This window comes from Pholis gunnellus, assembly GCF_910591455.1.
Source record: "Pholis gunnellus genome assembly, chromosome: 9".
NCBI lineage: Eukaryota > Metazoa > Chordata > Actinopteri > Perciformes > Pholidae > Pholis > Pholis gunnellus.
The window spans coordinates 15,938,271-15,962,983 of record NC_136535.1 but is presented as its reverse complement, the minus strand read 5'-3'; the positions used below and the strand labels follow the sequence as shown (position 1 = coordinate 15,962,983).

The following is a 24,713-nucleotide window of genomic DNA, read 5'->3' as shown; positions in this document are numbered from 1 at the left end:
AATCCAAAATATACATTAATTTAAAGATAATATGACATTTGAATTCATATCTGCCTTCCTAACTTACACCCAAACTCATAGTGGGACCCGAAATAGAGGCAAGATAGACAATTATATATTTAAAACATGAACATTCATTCTTGACTCTGTAAAAAGTTGTTTCACAAAAGAAAAACCTCAGTGTCCACTTACTTGCTTTTTTCTGGAGCTTTTAACCACTGAGGTTTGTTTTGTTGCAGTTTGAAAAACCTATAAAATAGCTAGCAAGTGGACAAGGGGGATGGGATTGTTTTGTCAAAGCTCTATATCCACTTTAAAGCCAACATGAACAAGAAGTCCTCCAAGAAGTGTGAAATGATAACAGCAACTGAGTTTGCATGTCAACAGAATCATCTCCACGACCATTGAACTCCCTCAGCTAATGAAAACTGAGTGATGAAGTCAAAAGATCTGCAAAAATCCAGCTGGTGGACCTAAGGTGAGGATTGTACTTAAGATTTACTTTCATTTAGCTGCATTGAGTCATGATTACAACACAAGATGTACACTCAGTTGCCAGTTTATTAGGTACATCTGGCTAAAACCACTGTTGGGGATGTACAATGTTGATGACATTATCGGGTGTTATTTAGTAAGTGATATTATACGATGATGTTGCTCTAGAAATAAACCGTTTGGCATCACATGCAGGTAATAAGAAAATATTTCCTACAGACATACAATAATAAAATGAACCACCTCGAAAAATGTCCAAACTAAAAGGGCACAATTTAAGTGGATACAATCATACTTTGAATTCCCAGACACGTCCACATTTTGCCTGTTTTTATTCAAAAATGTTTCACAGAGAAAACACTCCCCTATGATTCATGTCTTTGAACTTTGAAACAAATCCCTAGTTTCTGAATTCCACTGATGGTAAGTCTTTCTCCTAAAGCCAAATAGGCTTTTTTGCAATATGGTCCCCGTTAGCTTCATTGTGACTCTGTCAAATAATAAATCAGTCGTATTCCTCCACGCTTACAACCCAGTAACCTCTCCATTTTCTGCAGCAACTGGATCCTGTACAGTTCTGAGGTGCTCTTCCTGAAGGCCTTACCGTACAATATTTAAAAAAATATAAGAACCTCCTCACAAGAATCAGCATCTTATCGTCTCAGGTTTTTGTCTGAGCTATACTGTATATAGCTATATATATATATATATGTGTGCCAGTATTGCAAAGGTCACGCTGCAGAGACAGGTTTGTGAAGTAACGATATCTGCTACGTTTGAGGATGGGAGAACATGTTTCACACAGTGCGATTCAGTCTGATGGTGTCCATATTATATTGTTCATGTAACTGGACTGTGGTCTTAGCGGTGCACTACAATTGCTGTTGATGTGCTAAAGATTGAGTTGTGGCGCTCCCTGCTGTTCAACCGGTGTAGTCTGGTTTGGTGAGTATTTATCCACCTTAAGTTGTAAGTCATTTTGGAACATGTATCATCAGTGACACTGATGATTATGTGTGATCATTATTTAGAAGGTTCTTAATGTTCTTAATGTTCTTAAATGAAGTTCTTAATGTTGTAGTGTTTTTGAACTGCGGAGATGTATTCAAAGTATTGCATTTTGTATTAATAAAGCCTACAGAAGGGACGGATTCCTTCAAATCTACCACAGACATTTCTACATGTCAAGGCAGGAAAGGCACAGGTGTTATTAATAACCTTAATTAGGTTGTGTTCTAGCTCCAGGGCGCTGCTATTGTGTTGGCTCATTGGCTTGGCAGTATGTGAACAACAGAGTCATCTTTATTTATATCAGTTACACCTTTGTTTTCTTTGTGACAAGTTGAAACATCTGCTGTAAAACAAAAAGGCAACAGCAGCAACTTAACCGGTTTTCTTTGTTAGTAATGTCATGAGAGAGGTCTCTTTCACTATTAAGCATATTGGTGCTACACTTGTAATGAAGTAGACTCCAATACAGTCCTAATGTCAGAAGATAATGTAGCAATTGTAATGTAGAAACTGAGTCTATTAAACGGTTAATTACCCATACGGAGAAATTCTTAAAGATTTGGAAAACTATTTGACAGGGAAACTCACTACAGTAGTACGGATGTCTATATTTTATTTAACTACGCTCTTATCATAAATCTTCACATTATTCTCAACAAATATTTAATTTATAAGATAAGACGCCTCAATAAAAAGTCTTGAGAAGTTTCTTTGAACAAATCATACCTCTGAAAACAAAGAGATATTTGTTTAATGTGTCTTGGTTTCTCACCTCCTCAGTCACTATGATCCATACTTTATAAGAATATTTGAAAACCTGGATGTGGTTTTTAGATGCCATAGAATCCTGGTTTCTATCGGGGTACTCCAGGTATATCCAGGTTTTTCAAAACTGGGATAAGGCCGCAGGCTTTTGATATGTTTAAATGTGCAAAACATAACCAGGATACTCCGAAGAAAAATATCATAACCAGATAGTGTCCAAGTAAACACTTTTTCTACAACGACAAGTCAAAATATCAGCAATTAAAAAGGTATATTAGATGTGAATAACCCTCTGATAGAAACATGTTGAATTCGTTTTTTTGTTCCCTTTATAATTCACTTGTTTATTGTATCATTAATGTTTTCTATCTCCTAGGCACACAATATTATTTCTACTTTACTTTTGTTATAAATAAAACTACCCACAAGTACAGCTATATATATTAGTCCATTAATCAATTAGTTGGTTGACAGAAAAATAATTGCAACTATTTTGATAATAATTTCACTTTTCAACTAAAAACATTTTATGGTTCCAGTTTATTAAATTTGAAGATTTGAACAATTTTGAATGTTGTACTTTTGGTCGGACAAAACAAGCATTGTGGAGGTGTCACTTTAAACTGGTAATGGTTTAAAAACCAAACATTCATTTGATTGATGGAGAAAATAATCAGCAGATTAATCCATAATGAAAAATTACACTCACGGGGGATACTTGTCCTGCATTGATTACTTTTACTCGTAATACTTAATAAGTAGGCTACATTTTCCTGATTATACTTACATGCTTGTACTTGTACTTGTACCTGTGACAGTGAGTTTGTGGTACTTACACGGTATCACAGCTGAGGCGCTGCCCCGCCACCTGGTGGTCAGAGGTGGTAACTGCGTCTGTGCTTGGAGAACCGTTGAAGATGGCGACCGGAGTCCTTCACAGAGTGAGCGGTGGCCTGGCTCGGGCTACAAGCAGGGCCCAGTCGGCCGGACAGCTCGTCGTGTGGAGCAGGTGGGGCCAGTCTTCAGTGTGCATGTTCAGTAATCATCTCTGGAGCGTCTAGTTGTCAGCTCGTGCGTCATTCTGCAGGTTTCTGCGGTGGGGACGATGAGCTCGTGCAAAGCTAGCCCGTTCACTGCTAGTCCTCAGTGGCCTTCAGCTTTAACCCACACCAGAGCTTACTCCTCTTAATAGTCTATACCCGGATATTTAACATTTAAAGCGGCGTGTATTTGCTGGTGAAGGTGAAATAATACAAGTTTCTGTCATCTTTTGTTATTGAACCTCTCAAACGCTCAAGGTCAATTTGGATAACATGTGTGTTGTGTTTGCTTGTCTTAATAATAGTGTATAATTCTGATGGATGCAGTGTCGTTAATGCACAGTTAGTGGTATTCAGATCTATTGAGTAAAAGCAGAGACATCAAGGTGTATAAACACTATGTTACAAGAAGAAGGCATGCATTTAAAATGTACATAAAGTAACGTTACTTTAACGTTAACAGCAACATTACTCATTTGGCAGAATGTCAGAATAATGTACATTAACGTTATATAATTGGATCAGAATTGGTGATGCATTGCTCTGTACATCACTGTAATGTTGCAGCCAGTGTAGGCGGAGATCATTTGTATTCATTTTACCTTGCATGCTGCTGGGTAGATGGTGAATTCTACCCCCAGGGATCAGCCTATAACCTTATAATAATACATCATATTTGTTGTTACATCACTGTATTTCTAATCTGAATCTGCAAAGCAACTAAAGTTATCAAATAGATGTAGTGGAGTACAATATTTGCCTCTGAGTTGTAGTTTAGTAGAATTATATTGTGGCAAAAAAGGGAAATACCTCAAGATTTGAGTGAATGAGTGAAAGAACGTGGTAATGAAGCATTTTGGCTCATATAAAGATAATACGACTATGTAACATCTGACCAGATATCAGGAAGCCGGTCTTACTGTAGATTCATACATGAAAATGGTCGTGAAATCATTTCTCATCCAATTATTGTTCATCGTGATTCGTCTGTGTTTGCAGAGGATTTACGACATCTACCAGCAGACACGGAAAGGACAGCTGGTTCAAGTCGCTGTTTGTGAGGAAAGTTGATCCCAGGAAAGACGCACACGCCAACCTACTAACCAAAAATGAGGAGAGTAATCTGTACAAAATTCAGTGTAAGTTCTCCTCACAGTTTTTGTACATTAACAACATTTATCCTGGAGTAATGATGAGATTGTTCTTAAGTGTGGCCTTCTTTTTCAGTCCATAATGTCAAGCCAGAGTGCCTGGATGCATACAACAAGCTCTGGTGAGTGTAATTTCACATGATCGTCTGAGCCGTTATCTACTTGTACTTAAGAACAAGTAGTGGCAGCAGCAGCAGTAGTATCAGTATGAGACAGGGACAACCCGGTACACTGTTGTCTACTCTCGTCTGAGCAGTCTATTCCTGTGAGGTCATTGACAAGCTGGCATGACTTCAGTCCTTCACAAACCGCCCTCGCTCATACCTAAGATGAGTAAGATGAGTTTGTCTATTAATAGTTGAGGAACAATTTTGGACTTGCAACCTATAGACAGAATGCAGATTGAAATGCACCGGTGGTTAAACTATGTTTCAGTAAGTGGCTGATGTTTCTCATTTATCACAGTGAGGAGGTTTTGCCCTCCATCCATGCTGATAAGTACTACCCCTGTGAGCTGGTGGGCACCTGGAATACCTGGTATGGAGAGCAAGACCAGGCCGGTAGGATTACTAACGTCAAAACATCTGCAGTGTGACAGGTCTGAGGTCTGCACAGTTTGCAAATCAGCAGGCATGTTGTACTGCATATCATGCATACCTAGAGACACTGTAGAGACTACCCTATTTGAGCATTCCTGTGTCAGTGTTTTTTACTCTTCTCGTTCCACAACTACATTATATGATGCATTAATTGTTGTTCACAGAAGCACAATGCAATACTGAATTATTAGCCTGATAGTACAGCTAATAGTCACATATCCATGAAAAGCAATACAGTGCCATTGCTTAATATGACCTGTACAGACTATCAAACAGCTGTTTTATTAGCTAATGATCTTCAATTATCAGCATGCAGTGTATTCATAAAAATAAAACATTTTCACAAAGACGTATGTAGTTTAGGAAACTCCTGCCGTGTATTGATCCAACCCTCTTGCATAGGGAGAATAATGATGTCAAATGTTATAGTTTATCAGTTTTAGGGTAGGAGGAATGTCCTTTTTTCATCATATTGTTTAATGACGCTGCTTTGAATCAGTTGACCTTTCTGTGGTTTCTGTGATGCGTCTATGATACATTTGAGTGTCCCTTCCCCTAGTTCATCTGTGGCGTTACAGAGGTGGATACCCGGCTCTGACAGAGGTGATGAACAAGCTCAAGCAGAACAAGGTAAAGACTCCCTCACATACATCTTGTTTGTGTCTCCCCTGTTAAGTGCTCACAGCCGAGCATAGCCGTCAGTCGAAGTAAAGCTTATTGATCGGTGCCCGTTCACCATTGGCAGGAGTTCACAGCTTACAGAAAGGAGCGGGGTAAGATGCTGATGTCTCGCAGAAACCAGCTTCTGCTGGAGTTCAGCTTCTGGAACGAGCCTGTTCCCCGAGAGGGCCCCAACATCTACGAGCTCCGGTCCTACCAGCTCAGGGTGGGTAACACGTCGACATAGTTGTTCACATGTAGATGTCTGTGACGGAGTGAGAGGGTGAGCCTATGATGTAAACTTTTGTTTTAGGGAAAGTTGACTGATCCCTCATTGTATGAATAAAGTCTAATTTGGTCAACGTCTCAGCAGCTGGGGCTTCTTCGACTTCTAGATGACCTCCGCCCTCATAAAACTACTGCAGGACATGTAACGACCGTGTGACTTCAGCGTTCAGGATGAGAGGGGTGCTCAAACAGTCACCATTTGTGCTATTCTTTCCACCCCATAAACACTTTTTATCTACGTATGGACACATAAATGAAATCGGCAAACCAGTGGCTCAATGGTTAAATTGAAAGCAGTCTCAGTTCTTCATAAAGCTCGACACACGCCCTCAGATAAACTCGTACTTCATGATCTGACAAGAAAAACTGCCTTTAGATCAGTGCTCCCTGTGACACGTGGTGAATGCAAGATATTAACTCTCATCCCTGCTTGAGTTCCACCTTAGAGACAGCAGGGCGTTTGCTGTTTTAAGCACCAGATAAAGATTAGTGTAGTTGTTATTGCAGTTTATCTCCACAATGACAAAATACCTGTGTGACGTCTTGACCATGTATTTGTGTTCGTGTGTTTACTCTGGAAAGAAGGTGTGTTACCAAATCGGTATTTTGGAAAGCTCATTTATTGTAATAAAGAATATTGTGTTTTTCTTTCTTCCAGCCAGGAACCATGATTGAGTGGGGTAATTACTGGTAAGGCAGCCCGGATTCATTTTGATTCACTGAACTGTAGTTACAGAACAGTTGCACTACATGAAGCCTTCCTCCCCACGCTGTCATTAATAAGAGCTATTCCACAGAGAGGCACTATTTTTAAGCTGAACTGTCGTACTCTCAAGCCAAGATTCAAATACAAGTGAAATATTATGTACACTACAAATGTGTGTTCATAATAATTCATTATATGGATCCTTTTTTTTGTTTGAGCTGAAAGAGCCAACAGGTCAACATTTATCAGGTTGTGACATGCAGTTGATTGCAATTGATCTAAATGAAGACGTGAACGCTTTAGTTTTACTTTTTTTTTTTTTTTACATTTTTCTTACATTTTTCTTAATCTCTGATTGTGTAGTGGATTTTTGTTTTGGTCTTTGTACTTGTTTTGCACCTTTGTCAGTGATGTCGGCTTTAACAGATAACTCCAGTGTCACTGACACGTCGTCATACTTTCAACTCTTCTGTATCTAAGTCCAGTTAACACGTTTCTGGTCATTCCTGACTGTCATCTGCATGATTTTATGTCTCATTATAACTTGAAAATCATCCAGGCCTCTCTGATTTGAGGCTTCACATTGCCCTTCTCTCTATTAAAGCAGACATGATTCATATTATTATAGGAGGGAAAAAACATATTTGATTAAAAGATCATGCTAGGGCGATGTCATTCTTCCCTAAAGCTACTATTGTTTTCATATGTTTGCTTTTATGCTTACTTTAACCAGCCCATATTTGAACAAACCTCTATAGTCATATAGATTATGCCAGCAAAGCAATTTAAGGCAATTTCAATATAATTTGACGAACTGAAAGATTAAACTTCCTTTTAAAGTTACAACATGAAGAACTAAAGCTTTATAGTTTTGTATCCAGACAGATTATGATTTTGAATAAGAACATGTTTGCTTTGGGGGGAAAACGTAATGGATTTAAAACACTCATTTTACATAGACTTGGCTTAAGTTAAGATTCATAAACATGCATACAGTAAGTATTGGCGTCACATCTTATGGTTGGATGTGATTTTTCTATGGATAGTTACAACTATGGACTTTACATTAACAAAAATCCAATTGTGTGATTGAAGAACAGTCCAGAATCAATTCAATCGTGATTTTTTTTTTTAAATCCTTGTTTGAGGACTTGTCCAGTATCTTGTGTGCGCAGGCCGGCTCTTTTCTCCTTTTCGTGCCACATGCAGCCCTGTTGGATGTTGGCCTGCTTTGTGACATAAGTTGTTGTTGTCTGCAGGGCCAGAGCCATTGGATACCGCCAGCACAACAGAGAAGCTGTGGGAGGGTTTTTCTCACAGATCGGCAACCTCTATATGGTTCATCACCTCTGGGGTACGTTCAGATTCCAGACAATTACGAACCGACAGTGTCAGCAGATAAACATGCTAGTAGTTTCACATAAAATAACTCAACAACGGTTTTGATAATTAACTGTTTAAGTCATTTGTAAAGAAAAATTAGATTTTCTTTGTTCTATATTGAGTTTTGGACTGTTGACTGGACAAGAAAAAAAGCCATTTAAAGTTGTCACATTGGTCATTTGACATTATTTTCTGAACTTACAGTTGCACTATTTGATATTTTTAAACTAACATTGGATCCAATTACTTTGTGTAATTTGAACTGGGTCACTTGTAGTGAAGAACCAACATATCGGTATGACCCAACTTAGCAGTTCTTCTCAGCTCTTTAGATCATGTTAACACGTTCAGCTCTTCGTTTAGATTTTCTGGATCACAGCTTTTGTTTTGGTTCAGTTCGCTCAAACCTGTTTCCGGCTGCAGCAGACGAGCTATGATCTGTGAGAAGGCAGCAGATAAAGTTAGCGACTAGCTGGTGAACGTCGTGGAGCATTTAAAAGATTCTTCCCTTAGAAGTTGGTGGAGACCAAACAAAAAGAGCTAAAAAGAAATGAAACATCAAAATTATAATTCATCGGGTGGACACAAACATGACTCCAAATGAATGCTCATGTTGCGCCTTGTCTGATTGAATTGTAAATATGCACTACTTTGCTATAACTTTCACCACAACTTTATTTTACAACTTTCGCTTTTTAGGGTGATGTCTCCTCATGTTTACATTGTAATTCCACAGCAAGAAAATATGTTGTTTAATGGATAAAGAAAATGATTGTAACTTGCAGCACTAAATCAAGCAAAACTGTGCAGTGAATCTCTTTTACTGTGAGCTGTGCTACAGTATATCGTGTGATCTGTTGGTTACAGCTTACAAAGACCTCCAGTCCAGAGAAGACACGAGGAGCGGCGCCTGGCAGCAGGAGGGCTGGGACGAGGTGGTGTATTACACAGGTGAGCAAAGAAAAGTCGTTACTAAACAAAGAGGAGGTGCTGATCGTAGTTGTGTGACTGGAATCCTTATCGGGCTTTATGCAACTTGTCTTGTGTAACAATATGTTGAACCTGATCAATGTCAAAAAGACTTTAAACTTTGAGGACACACTAAATCTTTCCACCCTCTCTCCAGTTCCTCTCATTCAACATATGGATTCCAGGATTATGATCCCGACAAAGGCTTCCCCCCTGCAGTGAAATGAGAGCTGAGCTGGAAGCTGGAATCAAGTGGGCCCACTTTTTGAATGTTACATCAGTTTCATTATTTCAACCTCCCGTCAGTGCTGCCAAACATCCCTTCTCTTTTCTTGTCTCCTCGCGTTATCACTTCAGGATGTCTCCAGGACAGAGGAGGCAACAATGCGTGCCATGTATCAGCAATCAATATAGTCAAAACCACTTAAAGGCCATGCACAACTTCTTTATCAGTTTTGAGGTTGAGTCAATTTGGCCAATTAAAACCTCCTGATGGTCGTTATGTGGAACGTCTGGGGCCACATTAAAACTGCTTAAAACCAACCAAAGTTACGTGAAAAGATGAGCAGCTGTGTCGGGACAGATGGGAGTAATAGTAACTATTTATTTATGAAGTGTGCTGAGTGGCACTTGCTGAGTGAAGTGAGAATGCCTCTGTGTATATTCAGATATCTGTTGCTAATCATAAAGCTGATAAAAGTATGACATGTAAATCTCATAATTTTATATCTGATTGAGATCTATTATAAATCGTGTTTTTTTTGGCAAACTACTCCTTTCAATTGCTTTTTTCTGGATGTTCCTGGGTGCCCTGTCATGTGTCATGGTACTGTGTTTGTAACTATGGCTTCTACCCTTTCTCCTTGTGAAGCCAGCATGCCTAGTTTAAGAAACTGTTTTATTGGGGCATAACTATCACTGTCCATCAGTGGCTGAGTGAGTTTGGCACCAAGTGGGCAGTCATGCTGCTGCACATTGTAATATCAGATTTTATTGTCAAAGGAAGCATGTTTATCTTGTTTGTTCATCAGGTTATAGGGAACAGTGTGGAGGGAAGGACACAGACACAGATTAAAACAGTTCAAACAACATCTTTGACGGCATATTCTCATGTTTAATGTCGATATTCTTTACATGACTTCAGTCTTTGACATCTCTGGTTACATATAGAAATAAAACAATTCTATTGCTTATTGCGTAACAACACGCATGAGTTGTGTTAGCTTACCTAAAGGCTTTGACTACACAATGTGCAAAAAACACTCAAATCTTTTTCTAAACCTCCACATACAGTGTTATTCTTTTAGTGTCTTCTAGTATAAAAGTAAATAGAGTTAACATTGTCATGACGGTAAAATTGGTCTCGCTAATGTAAACATTTTCATTCATTATAAAAATCTAGTGAGAGTAGAAGGAAAATGCAGGAATCAATCAGAGGCACAACCATAGAGGCAATATATAAAATGTTAAAAATTAGTAACAGTACTCTTGTAGCTTCTTCAAATCATTTCCAGTTCCTTTAGCAGCTCCCCAAAACTTGTCACGTACCACGAAGACTTTTCCTTAATCTGCTGCCTGACGACATTCCCACCGAATCCAATGAAAGCACTCTGAGGACGTAAGAGACGACACTGTAATCACACCGGAGCACCAAGATGGAGAGTTTTAAGCAGCGCAGTGTGAACACTTACAGCAGGAGGGCATGCCTCTAGATCAGTCGCTCCATCTCCAATCATCACCACAGTCTTGAAGCCGTATTGCTCCTTTAACATACTGATGACTTTTCCTTTTCCACCAGTCTCGGCTGTGGGCTGGCTCTCGTCAAAACCAGCATACTCTCCTGGATAACACACAGATTAGAGATGAGAGAGATCTAAGAGACGGCTTTGAACGAAGCTAAGCATCTTTCGATATCAGCTAAAAGGATTCAAGCCGTGTCAATCCACTCTGGGCTTTTTTTCCATACACTTATTCTTCAAGACCGACACACTCACAATGTTCCACTCTTATAAAAAAACAGCAAAAAGTCACCTTGAGCTCTTACCATTGAAGTAGAACTTGAGCCGGTTGGCGTAGACATGATGCAGGGGAATGTTTAGCTGAGTGGCCACGTGTTCAACGATGCAGCGGAAACCGCCGGAGATGAGGAACACCTTTATGTTTCGCTGGTGCAGACGTTCCACAAGCTCCCTGGATGAAAAGGAATGGCCATTTATCAACATGGAATTTTGATAAAGTTTTCACTTACATTTTTGTATAGTAGGCAATATCAAACTCTCTTGGACCAACTATGGCCAGGCAGTGTTGTACATAAACCACACATTTACAGCTTGATGTGTGTAAATAAGCATCTTTGCATGTGTACAAAGGAATGCTAAATTCATACATAGCATTAATGCTAGCTCTCATATTTATCTAATAAAGACAACTTCCACTAAACCTTCTATAAATACAACCCATCCTGACTCTGGATGACCATTCTGTGTTGGAAGGTTTGAAGCCTGCGTTTTTCTTTTACCAACACCAGAGATATACATAAGATATAATATTTGAGTTTTCCTAAAAGAGTATCTTTTTTTTCCCCCATTCTCTGTGCTAAATGGCTACCGTCATAAAGCACGGTAGCATTATAGCCAGAGGGTTGTTTACCATAAATAGTGGGTTAAAAGTACTCCTGTGCACACCGATATTTCTGTACTGGGTGGAACTCCAGGTCCACTGACTGACTGGCATCTTCACACACTCACCTGATACCTGGAGTCAGCTGAGGTGGGTGATCCGTGATCAGTTTGTTCACTTGTTCCCTGGAACACCGGATGATGGAAAGACGGTCAGTCAGGGCTGTTTTAAATGTCACTGAGCCACCCATAGCGTTCCGAGTCCTGAATTGTGAAAAACAGCAACACGTTTGCATCATATTTCAACAACAAATCCAGAGATAACATCACAAAATATGGGTGTACTTTTCAGTGCATGTCAATGGTGATGTTGCATACATTTCAGTGACTGCATCCCCCACACCACAAAATTTGGCAAGTTCATCTATGCCTTCTTCTTTGATGACTGTGCTGTCCACATCAAAACAGACAGCTTCTGCTCTCCGGAACTCTTCCTTTGTCTGGGAAAGAGTTGGCATCATGCTGGAAAAAGAAAAGTACACAATATAAAAACACTACAAGGACTTGTAACTCTGATGGTACAGATATCCAGCTATACTAAGAAGTCATCTAAGCTGAATTGGTTGGTTAAACGTCAGGTCTGGGATTTTCCCCAGCTGCTGCATGATTTAATTTAAACTAAGCCATGTGTGCAGTGGTTTGTCTTCTGTCCAGTGAAGCAGCAAATGCATCCTTTGACCGAAATATGTGCAAACATTTCTGCATCGACGGATCTCAAATTAAACACGTGTGCCCGGTTCGGTGGTATGCGAGAAAAAAAAAAGAAAAGAAAGAAGCGTTACATAAAACAGCCTAAACGAACCATAGAGGCTGCTATGGACACCTTCTGCACGGATTGCGTCACCCCGAGGTACACCGCAGAGGACCTCAGGAAGGCGAGACCAAAAAAAACACCAAATATAAACGTCAAGACGATTAAACTCGGTCAAACGAGCAGCCAGTTCTCCCTTTAGAGTAAAAGTACTGCTTCAAGCGACTGACTTAAAACGTCACATCTTTACGTTACGATTAACCGTTAGCTCAGAGAGGATGTCGAGTTGACGTTACCTGTCTGTCGCAGTCCACTTTGCTTGATAAGAGCGCTTCACACACACCCGCCGTTCAACTGTCGACAGTAAACCACTCAAGCTGCAACGCCACGCTAATGTCCTCGACAAAATGGTTAAAGTTTGTGGTGTGGTACTTGCTGGTGGGAGCGGTGTGGGTAAGGCACTAACGGCAGCTTCACAATGGAGCTTCAACGACGAGGAAGAGAGCTGCTGAACGCTGGACCAATCAGAGGGAAGCCGGTGAGGTACCGCCCACCAGCCCACTGCCGGTTGGTTAGGCCAGTGGTTCTCAAATGGGGGTACATGAAGGCACTCCAGGGGGTACGTGAGATTTTTTTTAAATAGATTTAAAATTAGCATCCATTCAAAAATCCGTGAACATTTTTTATCCAATAAATATTCAATGAATTATAAGAGTAAGTTCATAAACGGAATTATATATTATATATTTCATAATCCTAAACAAGGGGTCGGCAACCCGCGGCTCCGTGATAACGTCGCTGGACACGCCGCCAAAAATAAAAAAATGTTTTAATAGTTTGTCAACTAAAATGTGCGCCATATCCTATTACGTCGCTGTCAAGTGCCTTTCCCTGCAGGTGGCTAATCATATGATTTACAGACCTCCGCTCTCGGTAAACTATTGTAAGCTATTATGTTGAGTTAAGAGCTCTCTGGAAGCAGTGTTACTGTGTATGTGTTTGGGGCTTTTATTGTGGACGGAAAAGAGAAAAATAGGTTGTGGTGAAGTGTGGGAGAAGTGAATGAAGTTGCTGCCGTCTTGGCGCAGATTACGGAGCCCCGTGTTTATTATTTTATCATAAAGTATTGGCGCAACATTACACTATCAATAGATAAATCCAAAACAGGTAGCAATAAAATGTCAAGAATTGTCTTTATTCTTGTTCTATAATTTGACAAATACAACAAACTATAGTTTTTGTTTATATAATATAACTAAACAAAACGTTATCAGTTGTGATATCAAATAGTTTCTGCGGCTCCAGACACATTTTATTTGGTGAAAAATAGGGCAAATGACTCTTTGGATGGTAAAGGTTGCCGACCCCTGTCCTAAACAATGCAATCTTCAGTTTTTACAGTAAATCAGACACTGATGAGCTTTTTTTCAACCAAAAATGCTTTGCGCTGGTTAGGGGGTAGGCTACTTGAGTGAAAAAATATTTCACAGGGGGTACATCACTGGGAAAAGGTTGAGAACCACTGGGTTAGGCACTGTCGTGTACACGGTCCTAACAGTTCCTCTCCGATTGAGAGCAACGTGAAAAGGCGCTTGGACACGGCAGCGCGGTAAGTTTTGTAGGTTCTCCTTAGAGGAGCCATTGGTCAAAGTCAAGGTGCAGGCGGGATCGATTTTAGCAGAGCGACGGCCTGGTTGGAGCACTGAGCATATCCGCTCACACTGGCTCTCGTCTGGGAGCCTCCTTCGATGCGTCATCAGTGTGTGTGTATGTTGTGAAAGCCTAACAGGCTCCAAAGTGTTTACTCCAAGATTTGATATCAGTGTATAGTTGCCCAAGTGTGTCCTTCAGAGTTACAGTTTTCTCATTCCTTTGTACAGGCGAGTGCTAGAGCGCCCCGCCTGGAGTTTTAAACCCTTCATAACCTGTAACTCGCAACTCCGCTAATTAGCACATAACGCTCTGATTAAGTGTATTTACATAACAGCACGGTTACATAGCAACAGCGACGGTTGATCAACGGCTAATTCTAACTACCGCGACCCGGGGCTACACTTCCATTACTTTGAGTAATCTTTGTCTACATCCTAGAAGTCCATATGTAGTTACAGTATGGATACAAATATATTTTATGTTGTTATTTTTGTACACAATTCTAATATGATAGGAGTAGGCTATACCTAGGAGAACCATTACTGCAACAATGCCACTGTACAACACTTTACTTGCGTACATACATTAAAATGACATATTTACTGGCAAAATATCAGTTTAGAGAATATAATAATAACTGCACCCTCTGAAAATGTAGTAATTCTTTCTTGCCCATGTTTATAGCAAATGGAGCCAACAGCCACCCATGTAATTTGTTTATTTCTCTGCCCAGCTAATTTTATTTAAATGAAATGTCACAACCAAGCAGCAATGAAGGAGTCAATCACGTGAAGTATCAAGGAAATACAGTACAGCCCAATTCTAAAACGATCATACTCAAATACAGATGCATCCAAAAGAATAATGCAGTATTCAAATACTTAGTACTAAGGCTGCAAGTACCCACTAACTACAGGAGACCATACCCCCCCCCCCCCCCCCCCCCCCCACTGAGGCCAATCACCAACTGCTACCCCATCATCATCATACAACCACCCCCTGCCTCCTTCTCACCTCTCCCAACCGACCCCCCACCGGCACTGAGGATCTGTGAATAGGATGTGAGTTGGCTCTTCAACGGACAGAAGATCCGGGCCACCAGGCCCAGACGGTGTGTCCCCCTCGTGTCTGAAAGTCTGTGCTGTCCAGCTGGCCCCCCATCTTCACGCAGATCTTCAACCGATCACTGGAGCTATGTGAAGTCCCCTCCTGCTTCGAATGCTCCACGATCATCCCGGTTCCCAAGAAATCCTCCATCACAGGATTAAATGACTACAGGCCCGTCGCCCTGACGTCTGTGGTCATGAAATCCTTTGAGAAACTGGTGTTGACCCATCTGAAGGACATCACAGGGCCCCTGCTGGACCCCCCTGCAGTTTGCCTACCGAGCAAACAGGTCGGTGGATGATGCAGTCAACATGGGACTACACGCGCATGCACACTCGAGACTACACCTCGACTCCCCAGGGTCATACGCAAGGGTTCTGTTTGTGGACTTCAGCTCTGCGTTCAACACCATCATCCCAGCAATACTCCAACCCAAACTCCTGCAGCTCACTTTGCCAGCCTCCTGTCAGTGGATCACAAACTTCCTGACTGACGTACATATACATGGCCAATAAAGCTGATTCTGATTTAAAGCAAATGGAGCCAAAAGGAATGGAGCCATGTCATTTGTTTATTTTGCCCAGCTACCGAGCAGCAATGAAGGAGTCAATCACTTGAACTATCAAGGAAATACAGTACAGCCCAATTCTAAAACAATCGTACTCAAATACAGATTCATCCAAAATAATATTGCAGTATTCAAATACTTAGTACTGTACATAGTAGTTGTAATAAGCTGGAGGAAGTACTGTATGTTCAGTTTGACACTGTATCAACAACTGGGAATTGTTATCAAGGTTATTTATATGATAGCTCACATTGGCATAGAGGCTAATCAACTAGCAGGAATATACAATAATATATAATAATGTATTTATTATTGTATTTAGTAAGCAGATATTTCAGTTTAAATCCAGTAGGTGGCGGCAAAGCAACATTTTGGATGCCGACCGCTATTAACAACCATAGAAGAAGAAAACGAGGAAGCGTTGTGCTACTTAGTGGATGACGCTATCAGGCTGCTTCCACAGTGAAGTCAGCGGCCAGCAGCATATAGACCCTCGTTAATATATAAAATGTCGCTCTCCGTCGTCCACGTTGGCTGTAAAACGGAACCAGGTTTTAAAGAGAACAGAAGTACAAAGTTGAGCCCACAACTCTGTCACGCTACAGGTAATCCTAGCTAGCAAGAATCAGTCTGAATGCATTTTGTTAATGGTTTTGCATGTGGACGTGGAAGGCACGTGGTGGTGAGCGTGGATGACTGAAGGAAAACGGTTGATTAGTCAGATAGTAATCTACACTTTTCGTTATAACGTGACGAAACTAATAGTTATTCGCATAGATAATGACTTGCATTAACAAAGATGGGGCCCAGAGAGTAAATTTGTGTTACTAGACTTTCAACTTGAGTAGTAAATTAAGATAACCTACTTTGGTGTGTATATGAATTATGCTAATTATGTTAACTAGTTTTGTGATAACTGCACAGGGTACGTTGGAGGAGATGGCCTGACCTGACTCATCATGGAGGAGCTCCCAGCCTGAAACACACCACGTGGCAGAGGTGAGGAGATATACGTTCATCATTGTACTGGAAGTTAATGATTAAACACTGGGAATGTGTGCCAATAGACACAAGGCAGACGATTTTGACATGTCACAGTAGGAACAACACAGATTTATGCAATGACACTCGTGATGGCAGCGTTCCACTTAGGGGAGGCCCTGCTATTGTGCGGACAGGCCCACTGTGACCCCTAATGGAAGGCACATATATTTTCAGAAGGTAATTTAAGTGAATGTCTTTCTATCTGGGCATCAATCATAGAATATGGAGCACACATGTTAATCGTTGGTAAAGGAGGAATTAGCTCTATGCATATGAAAAACAATGACTTATCAGCCCCAATGACCTAGTCAAGGTGTTGACTCTTGATCTCTTACAGATGCCGTGTCTGAAGATGGGATTATTGATCCTTATGTGGCCGAGGGTGGAAGCACAGAGAGGTACCTCATACTTCACAGTAACGTGTATTCGACTGCATGGACAAATTCTGTTTTACTCTTGAAGTAGTAAATGCAGCCAGACACCATGCCAAAGTATTGTTTTCACACACTGACTCAACAACAGAATGAGTGCTAATTATGTGCCTCATTCTTACGTCAGAGTGAATACAGAAACGCGGTTCTTAGATATGTGACCCTTTTGAATATGATTCTTAAAAGGCTGCAACTATTTATTATTGATTACTCATACAGCCTTTCATTTAGATATTTTACCAAAAGCATTGTTAAGCATTACAGTCTTGCTTGTGTGAGAATACACAAGATCAATAACATGTCGGACAAATTCATCTCATAGCCTCTATTATACTTCTATTTTTGTTCCAGCATTCGTCAGAATATGTATTTACGGAGAAGCTCAGTCACACTGCTGATCACCAAAGAAACATGGTTGTTGCTACAACTGAAAGGCCCGAGGATGGTATGTTTGCACACACACTGACATGCAGCATAATTAGTATTCCTATTGGTGAAGAAGTCGCCACTGAGGCATGGACGAATTCTGTTCCAGCTTGTCTGTGGTGGATACAGCCAGACACCATGCAAAAGCCTAGTCTCATTTCTGCATAATGACTGGGTGAGTGCTTCCCTCAGCCTCATCCAACTGTCCAGGAATGAGTACAATAATACACTTAGAAAATGAAGATGCTGCTCTACCACCATTCTGTATTTTTTTTGTATTCATCTTTATTTTCTAAATTCTGCAGTGGCTACTTCTGAAGAGGAACATGGGAGAAGTAGTCGACTCCTTTTGTTCATGGTAAGATCATGACTATGAAATATCCAAATACCCATCAACTGTCGCTGTGATCTTTTTTTACTCTAAATCCTTTTTTTTTTCCATCCCACAGCTCCACGAGGGAAAGCAGTGTCTTGTGAAAACTAGCTCCACCTGCCCTCAGATGGTTGTTTGTACTTTAAAGTGGTACCACACTCTTTTGTAATAAACGTGTAAATGTGTTCAAAACGGGTCTTGTGTATTAGCTTTCTACATTAGGCTTAAAGTTGTTGTACAAAAAAAACACACAATCAGATATCTTATATTTCAAAAGCACACTTTACAATAACAAGACTTGGGGTTTTAAATGAAATGCATATTTTAATAAATAAATCCATAGCATTCTTCTTAAAGTGCTAATAATTAAACCGTCCCTTGAAGCTGTTAACGTCACAGTAAAGTAAGTCAGTACGGTTCATCCTGCGTAATCAAATAGTTAACAGTACGTGCCATTTCAAGTATGCAGGTTCACTGCTTCATATTCAAATCTGCTAAATGATGTCATTATTGCCACAAGTTTTGCGTTGACTCACAGTTCTGACAAATTGAAAAGAGTTAACATAATGCTTCAGGTCCATTCATTTTATGAATGTGATCATTTAAAAATGTTATCCATATTCTAACCTTTAACAAAACTGTTTATCATACAGTAAAAGATTATGTGACACATTACTGTCCCATGTTTGAGAAATGTAGATTCATGCATAGTATTCAAAGAAATGATCCATTCCAGACATCAAAGAATGCCCATTTTGAATGGGTTCATAGGACATTCAATATTTACTCTAATCTGCCATTTTACCAGTAAATCTGTTACTTCAATCTACATTTAGGACGAAATAAGTAAAGTGAACAGTGGTGATGTTTTGTGTGCCATACTTAGTTCTTTAAACAAATCAATCCAATGCTGCATGTTAAAATTCATGAGCACAACAGGCTCTCCACATTTAAGACAAACTTAAGTTAACCTGGTCTGGCGGTGGTTCTTTATATATTACCAGTTCATTTCCTTTATACAACAGAAGATGAGTATAGAGCATCACTCCCGTTCCCGAGGAACGCGTGCTCATTACCAGATCACGTGGACCGGCTCGTCGGCCTCTGCAGCCATCGACAGCAGGATGGCCTTGGGAGTGTTCTCGAAAAGTGCTGCTCTGTTCTGAGTCTGTCCCTTCTTGACCCAGTGGCCGTAGATCTTGAATGCACACGCGTCGATGAGCTTGCGGATGGGCTTGACGGCGTACGGGTCACTCATGATCACCTCCTTGGTGACGGGCTTGGCGCGCCGGTAGTTGCAGTAGATTCGCATCGTTGCCAGAACAGTCATGCAAATGACCTGAAAGAGGAAAATTGGGAAAAGTTTACTAGAGCACTACGGGTATATTAATGTGGGGAAAGTGTACTTGCGCCTCACCTTAATGTTTTGGTACAAGACCCCATACACACCCATCCTTCACCCACACAGGTGATTTCACTCATTCTGCCTAATTAGAATTCTTCTCAGGACTGTTTGATGTCTTTCTTACCCTCATATTAGTTTAGTTGATAAGCATTCTTAAACACTATATGTTTGAGGGTTTATTTCCTCCTTTATGGAAAACAATTTGGTTTTATTCATTTCAGTTAATTTGAAAATGTACCAACGAAGACTTAAAACCTGTTTCTAATACTCTAAAATGATTAAGACATTTGGAAAGGTCTAATCAAGTGAGTGAATATGTAAGACTGTTGTAGACACAGTAAATGAACCAATACATTGTAAAATAATCACTTCCTTTTCGTATATTTTAATCAAAGTTTCCAATCATTGTGTGGTATGACAGTTTGAAAGCTACCCTTGCTGTGTGTATGGGAATTTAATTGAGAATTTGAGTAAAAGTCTTTTATGTCTCACCTTGAATCGCCTGATTGGACTGAACTTCCGCACTTCATTCACCACATACTGAGAAAAGAATGAGTGGTTGAGGACATCTGTAGCTGTGTATCGCTGCTTTGGGTCCACCACCAGCATCCGGGTGATCTGAGGAAGCCGCACAGAGGGTTTTATTTAATTCTTCTGTAATAAAAACCGTGTAGCAGCTTCATATAACTGTCATACGTGGTATCCGTACTTTGTCAAACCAGCAGAATTAAGAGATGAAAAAAAAAACAGGAGCTTACCAAATCTTTAACGGTGTCTGAGCGGTCCTCCCACTCTGCAGACGAGAAGTCGTAGGTCCCAGACAAGATCATACGCAGCATCATCATCTGTTTCCTGTGCCAGAAGGGCGGAGAGCCTGCGAGTAGCGTGTACATGATCACCCCTGAACTCCATCTGCAGGCGTAAACCAGGAGAAAAATCATCATTTAGTCATTTGTTAATATAACAGCTTTGTTGCTTGTATTCTTTAGTTTATACATCTGATAACTTTCTGCTGTGTCATGTGAATTTTTTTTGTCTCTGCTCACTCACATGTCCACCGCGGTACCGTATCCTGCGTGCCCTCCGTCCATGGAGCACTCGATGATCTCGGGAGCGAGGTACCCAGGAGTCCCACACACCTCTGCATCACAAGACGCATCAAACTCGTGAAATATAAAGCCCACATTGACAAAGCTTGAAAAACTGTTTCACCACAAAAAGAGATTTCATGTCAATCTGATGGATATTGGTGGAAGGAGTACGAGAATTTCCCCAAAATGTAACTTTACTTCAATCATCACATACATACATGAACTTTGACCTTTAACCCCAAGAAGACTTCCACATGCAGACAGGAGGAGCTGAGGACCAAACCGCCCACCTTGTGATTAAAGGATGACTCACTCTAAACCCTGAGCCACAGCCGTCATACCAATACTCCAGTAGCAGTATATGGAACTACCTTTTGGAAACTAATTAAACAAAAGTACATTAGTTTTTCTATTGAAGAGTATTTAAAGTAGCAGTCTAATGGCACCTCTCCTGACCGTGACTTGAAGTGCTTTACAAGAGGGAAAAACAACAACATTTGCAGCCAATTCCTCTCCAAAACAGCAATGTATTCAAAACTAGGAACTATCTTCAAAGAAGACATTCTCAGAAATCATCTAATGTGTGTGAAGCAAACTCCTGAGCCATAAAAGCATAAATGTAAGCTTTTCTGTATTTCCTATCCAAGCAAAAGGAGTTAAGACAATTATGATATCACATTATGAATAACCCACAAATACAGTAACTTGAGTACATCGATATGCATAAACCCATCTACCTACATCTGAGAACATGTTGAAATTATTCACCACAGTTTGCATTCAGATGTTTATTTTTTATAGGCCACTTTCAGATCATGTGTTGCATGGTTACTGTAGATTTGCTGAAATAGATCTACAGCCTAATGGAGGTAATCCAAGCGGATCATATTTACCAACTAAACAAAATGATACGAGGATGCACAGTTCCATGAGACATTTGCTAATAATTTATTTGAAAGGTCAGCGTGTGTGTGCTCTGAGTGTCCGAGGCCACAGCAAATACATCTGAGTGTCCTGTTGCATCTTAACCTTTGTAAGAGCAGCTAAGGGCGACGGGAGCATGTTGTGCAACCAGACCCAGATTCTCAGCCAACCACCAGCAGCTGCTGTTACAGCACTGAAGGTTTTAAACATAGTAACTTCAATAGAAACAAATATATCTGCAGCTGAATATACACTGGTGGGACTTTCTGCTCTGAATACGTCAGTGTGAGCAATTTTGTATTCAGATAATGTAATCAAGTTTGCTGGTTGGTTTCCATGTCAGCTTTCACCGACCTTTGAGCCTCTGTCCCGGCTGGATTTGCAGAGCGAAGCCAAAGTCGGTGAGTTTGATGTTCATCTCGTCGTCTAAAAGGATGTTCTCAGGCTTCAGGTCCCGGTGGACGATGTTCTGGCCGTGGAGCATCTGGACCACCTTCAGCAGAGCACGCATGATGTTCCTAAAACCAACAAACACCAAACTCTAAAGGTCATTTAAGAATATTAGGACAATTCATCGCTTTCGTCTTAGTAGATCGGCCCAATAGTGATATAACACTCTCACTGACCGGGTTTCCTTCTCACTCAGAGTAACTTTCTCTGTGAGGTAGTCAAAAAGTTCCCCTCTCTTCATCCTGCGGGAAAGAAAACAAAACATTTGAACAGCCGCTTTGCTTGAATTTTTGCTTTAAACTCGGTCGTCAAAAACGTCACACTTACAGGTCAAAAACCAGGAAGAAGAAGGCGTGGGACTCGTAGCAGTCTTTGAGCTGTACTGGAGAGGAGACAGAGACATTTGAGGTACACTCGGTATTTAATGAAGACGGACAAAACTAAGAGGACACCTGATAGGTGAGGGCAAAGGCCAACACTGACCACAAATGACCTCTTGAGCAGGTTAGTGAGACAAAGGCCGGACGAAGCTCTTTTGGCTTTCTGAGACTTTTATCGTAGATTCACGTTTAAATAAAGCTGCTGATGCACACACTTACTGATGTGGTCCTGTCCGCAGACTTTCTTCAGGATGTCGATCTCCTTCACCGTCGCCTCCCTGATCTCCTCGATCTCCTGCGGGGTCGTCTTGTCCGAGGGGGTGATGTCGATGATCTTCACCGCAAACTCCTGAGACGTCCTTTTGTTGATGCAGCGACGCACCACGCTGCTCACTCCCCTGAGGAAGAGAAAGCACTTGACATCTACAGCTCTGTCAGGGCATTTATTTCTTCAGAGGGTTGTGTTTGAACAGCTGGACTCAAAGATGTGTGTGTGAGGAAAATGTTTGGAAGTGTTTTTCCATGTTCATTCTATATACTATGGAAGATGTGCCTCATAGACTGTAATCTCCTCATTGTAATTTCTATTTATGAAGTCCATTTAGAGGGAACTAAAGTGCCTCTCCATCCGCTGTTTGTGCAGCTCACTGAGCCACGTGAAGAGTACTCGAGCAACTGTACACATTGTTCAAATCTGGTGACCTTGTGACCTGCATGTTTAGAAAGGAAGTGAAATGACGTCATCCGACAGGGTGCCGTCCAATCCAGGGCAGCTCTCGACACTAAGACCGTTGTCCAAAACACGCTGGAGTTGATGAAAGCAGCCTCCCAGAACACTGTGTGTGTGTGTTATGTAACAGCACCGCCATCTGCCAGATGGTGGTGAATGACGATGAGGAAGAAAGCTCTGGCACTGCAGGCATTTCTCAGGGGGACTTCTGGGAAACTCCTGGGAAACTCCTGGGAAACCATTCAGCTCGTTTCCACATCAGTGTCTCAATCAGATAAACAGTACTAACAAGTTGAGCTGTTTTTAGAAAAGAATTCTAGAAAACTGGAAAGAATTTTGAATTTTAAAATGTGTGCCAAAGATAATTTTGGGCCAGTTGTTGACAGCATGTTGGCTTGTAAATGATTACTGTACTTAGCTTCTTCTCTGCTCCAGGCTAATTAAAGTCTTTATGAACATACCGTCCCAGGACCTCCTTGGTCTCGTACTTGTCGTAGAACTCCTGGGCTCCCACCCAGTCAGGGATCTCCTCGTCTTTGGTCATGATGGCTGTGATGCCCGTTCACCACCGAGGCTGCACAACCGCTCTCCTCTCACAGTTCACAGCAGGTCGCTGGCAGAAACAGTTTGTATTTTCAATGAACACAACTCACTATTGAAAATACATCAGGCATCAGGAGAAGCCCTGCATTGTTATTTTAATTGATTATCATTGCTAATTGGATTTTTTTCAGTCACGTTATGCAGAAATGTCAAACGAGCTCTTCTATTTATATTGATGGAAGTTGTTGTTGGGTTTCGGACTGCTGGTTGGATGTCTCTTTGGGCTTTGACAAATTATGATGGATTTACTGCTCATGAAAATAATCACTATTCGCTGATTAACAGCAACAATACGTCACGTTTTACAAACCGATCATATGGTTAGTATAGTTAATTTGCGCAGTCAAAATGAATCTCCTCTGTGATCAAGTATGAGATTCAATGGAATTTCTCAAGCATATTGAGATATTAATAATAAAGCTATCTGTGCCACAGTGCGAGAACAAAATCTCCCTCTCGTCTTCTATCACCATTTGACCTTTTCAGGGTTCCAGTAATAAGCTTTAACGCATTTAAGAAATAACGACAAAAGGCGCTCGGTTACTCACCTCGTCGGTTACTTCCCGTTATTACGGTTTATCCATCACAATCACCGTGTGTTCATGAAGCGTCAGAGGACGGTCAAACCCCGGTGCTGTCGCGGCTCTGCGGGGCAGCCGCCATCGCAAAAGGGTGAAGCTTTAATGTCAGACGCCAAAAATAAACGGATGCTTCCGCAGCAGCACACCCTGAACGCGTGTGTGCACAAAAACCAGATCCATGAAATAACACCCCGTAGCTCCTGCACTCTCCTCGAGTCATTCAGAGAGAGAGAGCTAGAGATAGAGAGAGAGAGCGAGAGATAGAGAGAGAGAGGGAGAGATAAAGAGAGAGAGAGAGAGGGAGAGATAGAGAGAGCGGCCCTACATTACCAGCAGCACTCTCTACACGCAACATTTAACTCGTGGATGTGCATTCAGACCGGAGTGACTGGACAGGTGCTGGGCCCCTGTGGCATCTAATTAAAGGAAGTGGATGTAAAAATAGCAACGT

General features: G+C 41.0%; 3 protein-coding genes and 1 long non-coding RNA gene across 6 annotated transcripts; 2 read left to right on the top strand and 2 right to left on the bottom strand.

Annotated features, from left to right (window-relative positions):
- Positions 1 to 3,176: 3,176 nt before the first annotated feature.
- LOC306700927 (protein NipSnap homolog 2-like) lies at positions 3,177 to 10,158 on the top strand. Its single transcript, XM_079166078.1, has 10 exons — positions 3,177 to 3,280; positions 4,311 to 4,450; positions 4,539 to 4,584; positions 4,928 to 5,022; positions 5,621 to 5,691; positions 5,807 to 5,947; positions 6,668 to 6,699; positions 7,975 to 8,069; positions 8,966 to 9,049; positions 9,225 to 10,158. The coding sequence occupies exons 1-10, from the start codon at positions 3,189 to 3,191 to the stop codon at positions 9,287 to 9,289; spliced, it is 861 nt and encodes a 286-aa protein (XP_079022204.1). The 5' UTR covers positions 3,177 to 3,188; the 3' UTR covers positions 9,290 to 10,158.
- A 13-nt stretch (positions 10,159 to 10,171) lies between these two features.
- On the bottom strand, positions 10,172 to 12,974 carry psph (phosphoserine phosphatase). Its single transcript, XM_079166077.1, has 6 exons — positions 12,793 to 12,974; positions 12,064 to 12,207; positions 11,815 to 11,949; positions 11,112 to 11,257; positions 10,759 to 10,907; positions 10,172 to 10,677 (listed from the first exon to the last, which is right to left on the bottom strand). Exons 2-6 carry the CDS (start codon positions 12,204 to 12,206, stop codon positions 10,567 to 10,569), a joined length of 684 nt encoding a protein of 227 aa, XP_079022203.1. The 5' UTR covers position 12,207; positions 12,793 to 12,974; the 3' UTR covers positions 10,172 to 10,566.
- A 3,305-nt stretch (positions 12,975 to 16,279) lies between these two features.
- Positions 16,280 to 18,290, top strand: LOC306701098. Of its 3 annotated transcripts, none has more exons than XR_013767223.1 (6): positions 16,280 to 16,429; positions 16,749 to 16,823; positions 17,206 to 17,266; positions 17,651 to 17,744; positions 17,835 to 18,083; positions 18,175 to 18,290. It is a non-coding gene; the product is annotated as an uncharacterized lncRNA (long non-coding RNA). The 3 variants fall into 3 exon arrangements; XR_013767224.1 differs by having other exon boundaries at positions 17,651 to 17,900; positions 18,031 to 18,083; XR_013767225.1 differs by having other exon boundaries at positions 17,651 to 18,083.
- phkg1a (phosphorylase kinase, gamma 1a (muscle)) lies at positions 18,068 to 24,558 on the bottom strand. Its single transcript, XM_079166339.1, has 10 exons — positions 24,230 to 24,558; positions 23,540 to 23,691; positions 22,568 to 22,746; positions 22,296 to 22,350; positions 22,145 to 22,210; positions 21,873 to 22,036; positions 20,554 to 20,644; positions 20,262 to 20,415; positions 19,996 to 20,121; positions 18,068 to 19,437 (listed from the first exon to the last, which is right to left on the bottom strand). The coding sequence occupies exons 2-10, from the start codon at positions 23,620 to 23,622 to the stop codon at positions 19,171 to 19,173; spliced, it is 1,185 nt and encodes a 394-aa protein (XP_079022465.1). The 5' UTR covers positions 23,623 to 23,691; positions 24,230 to 24,558; the 3' UTR covers positions 18,068 to 19,170.
- Between the last annotated feature and the right edge of the window lie 155 nt (positions 24,559 to 24,713).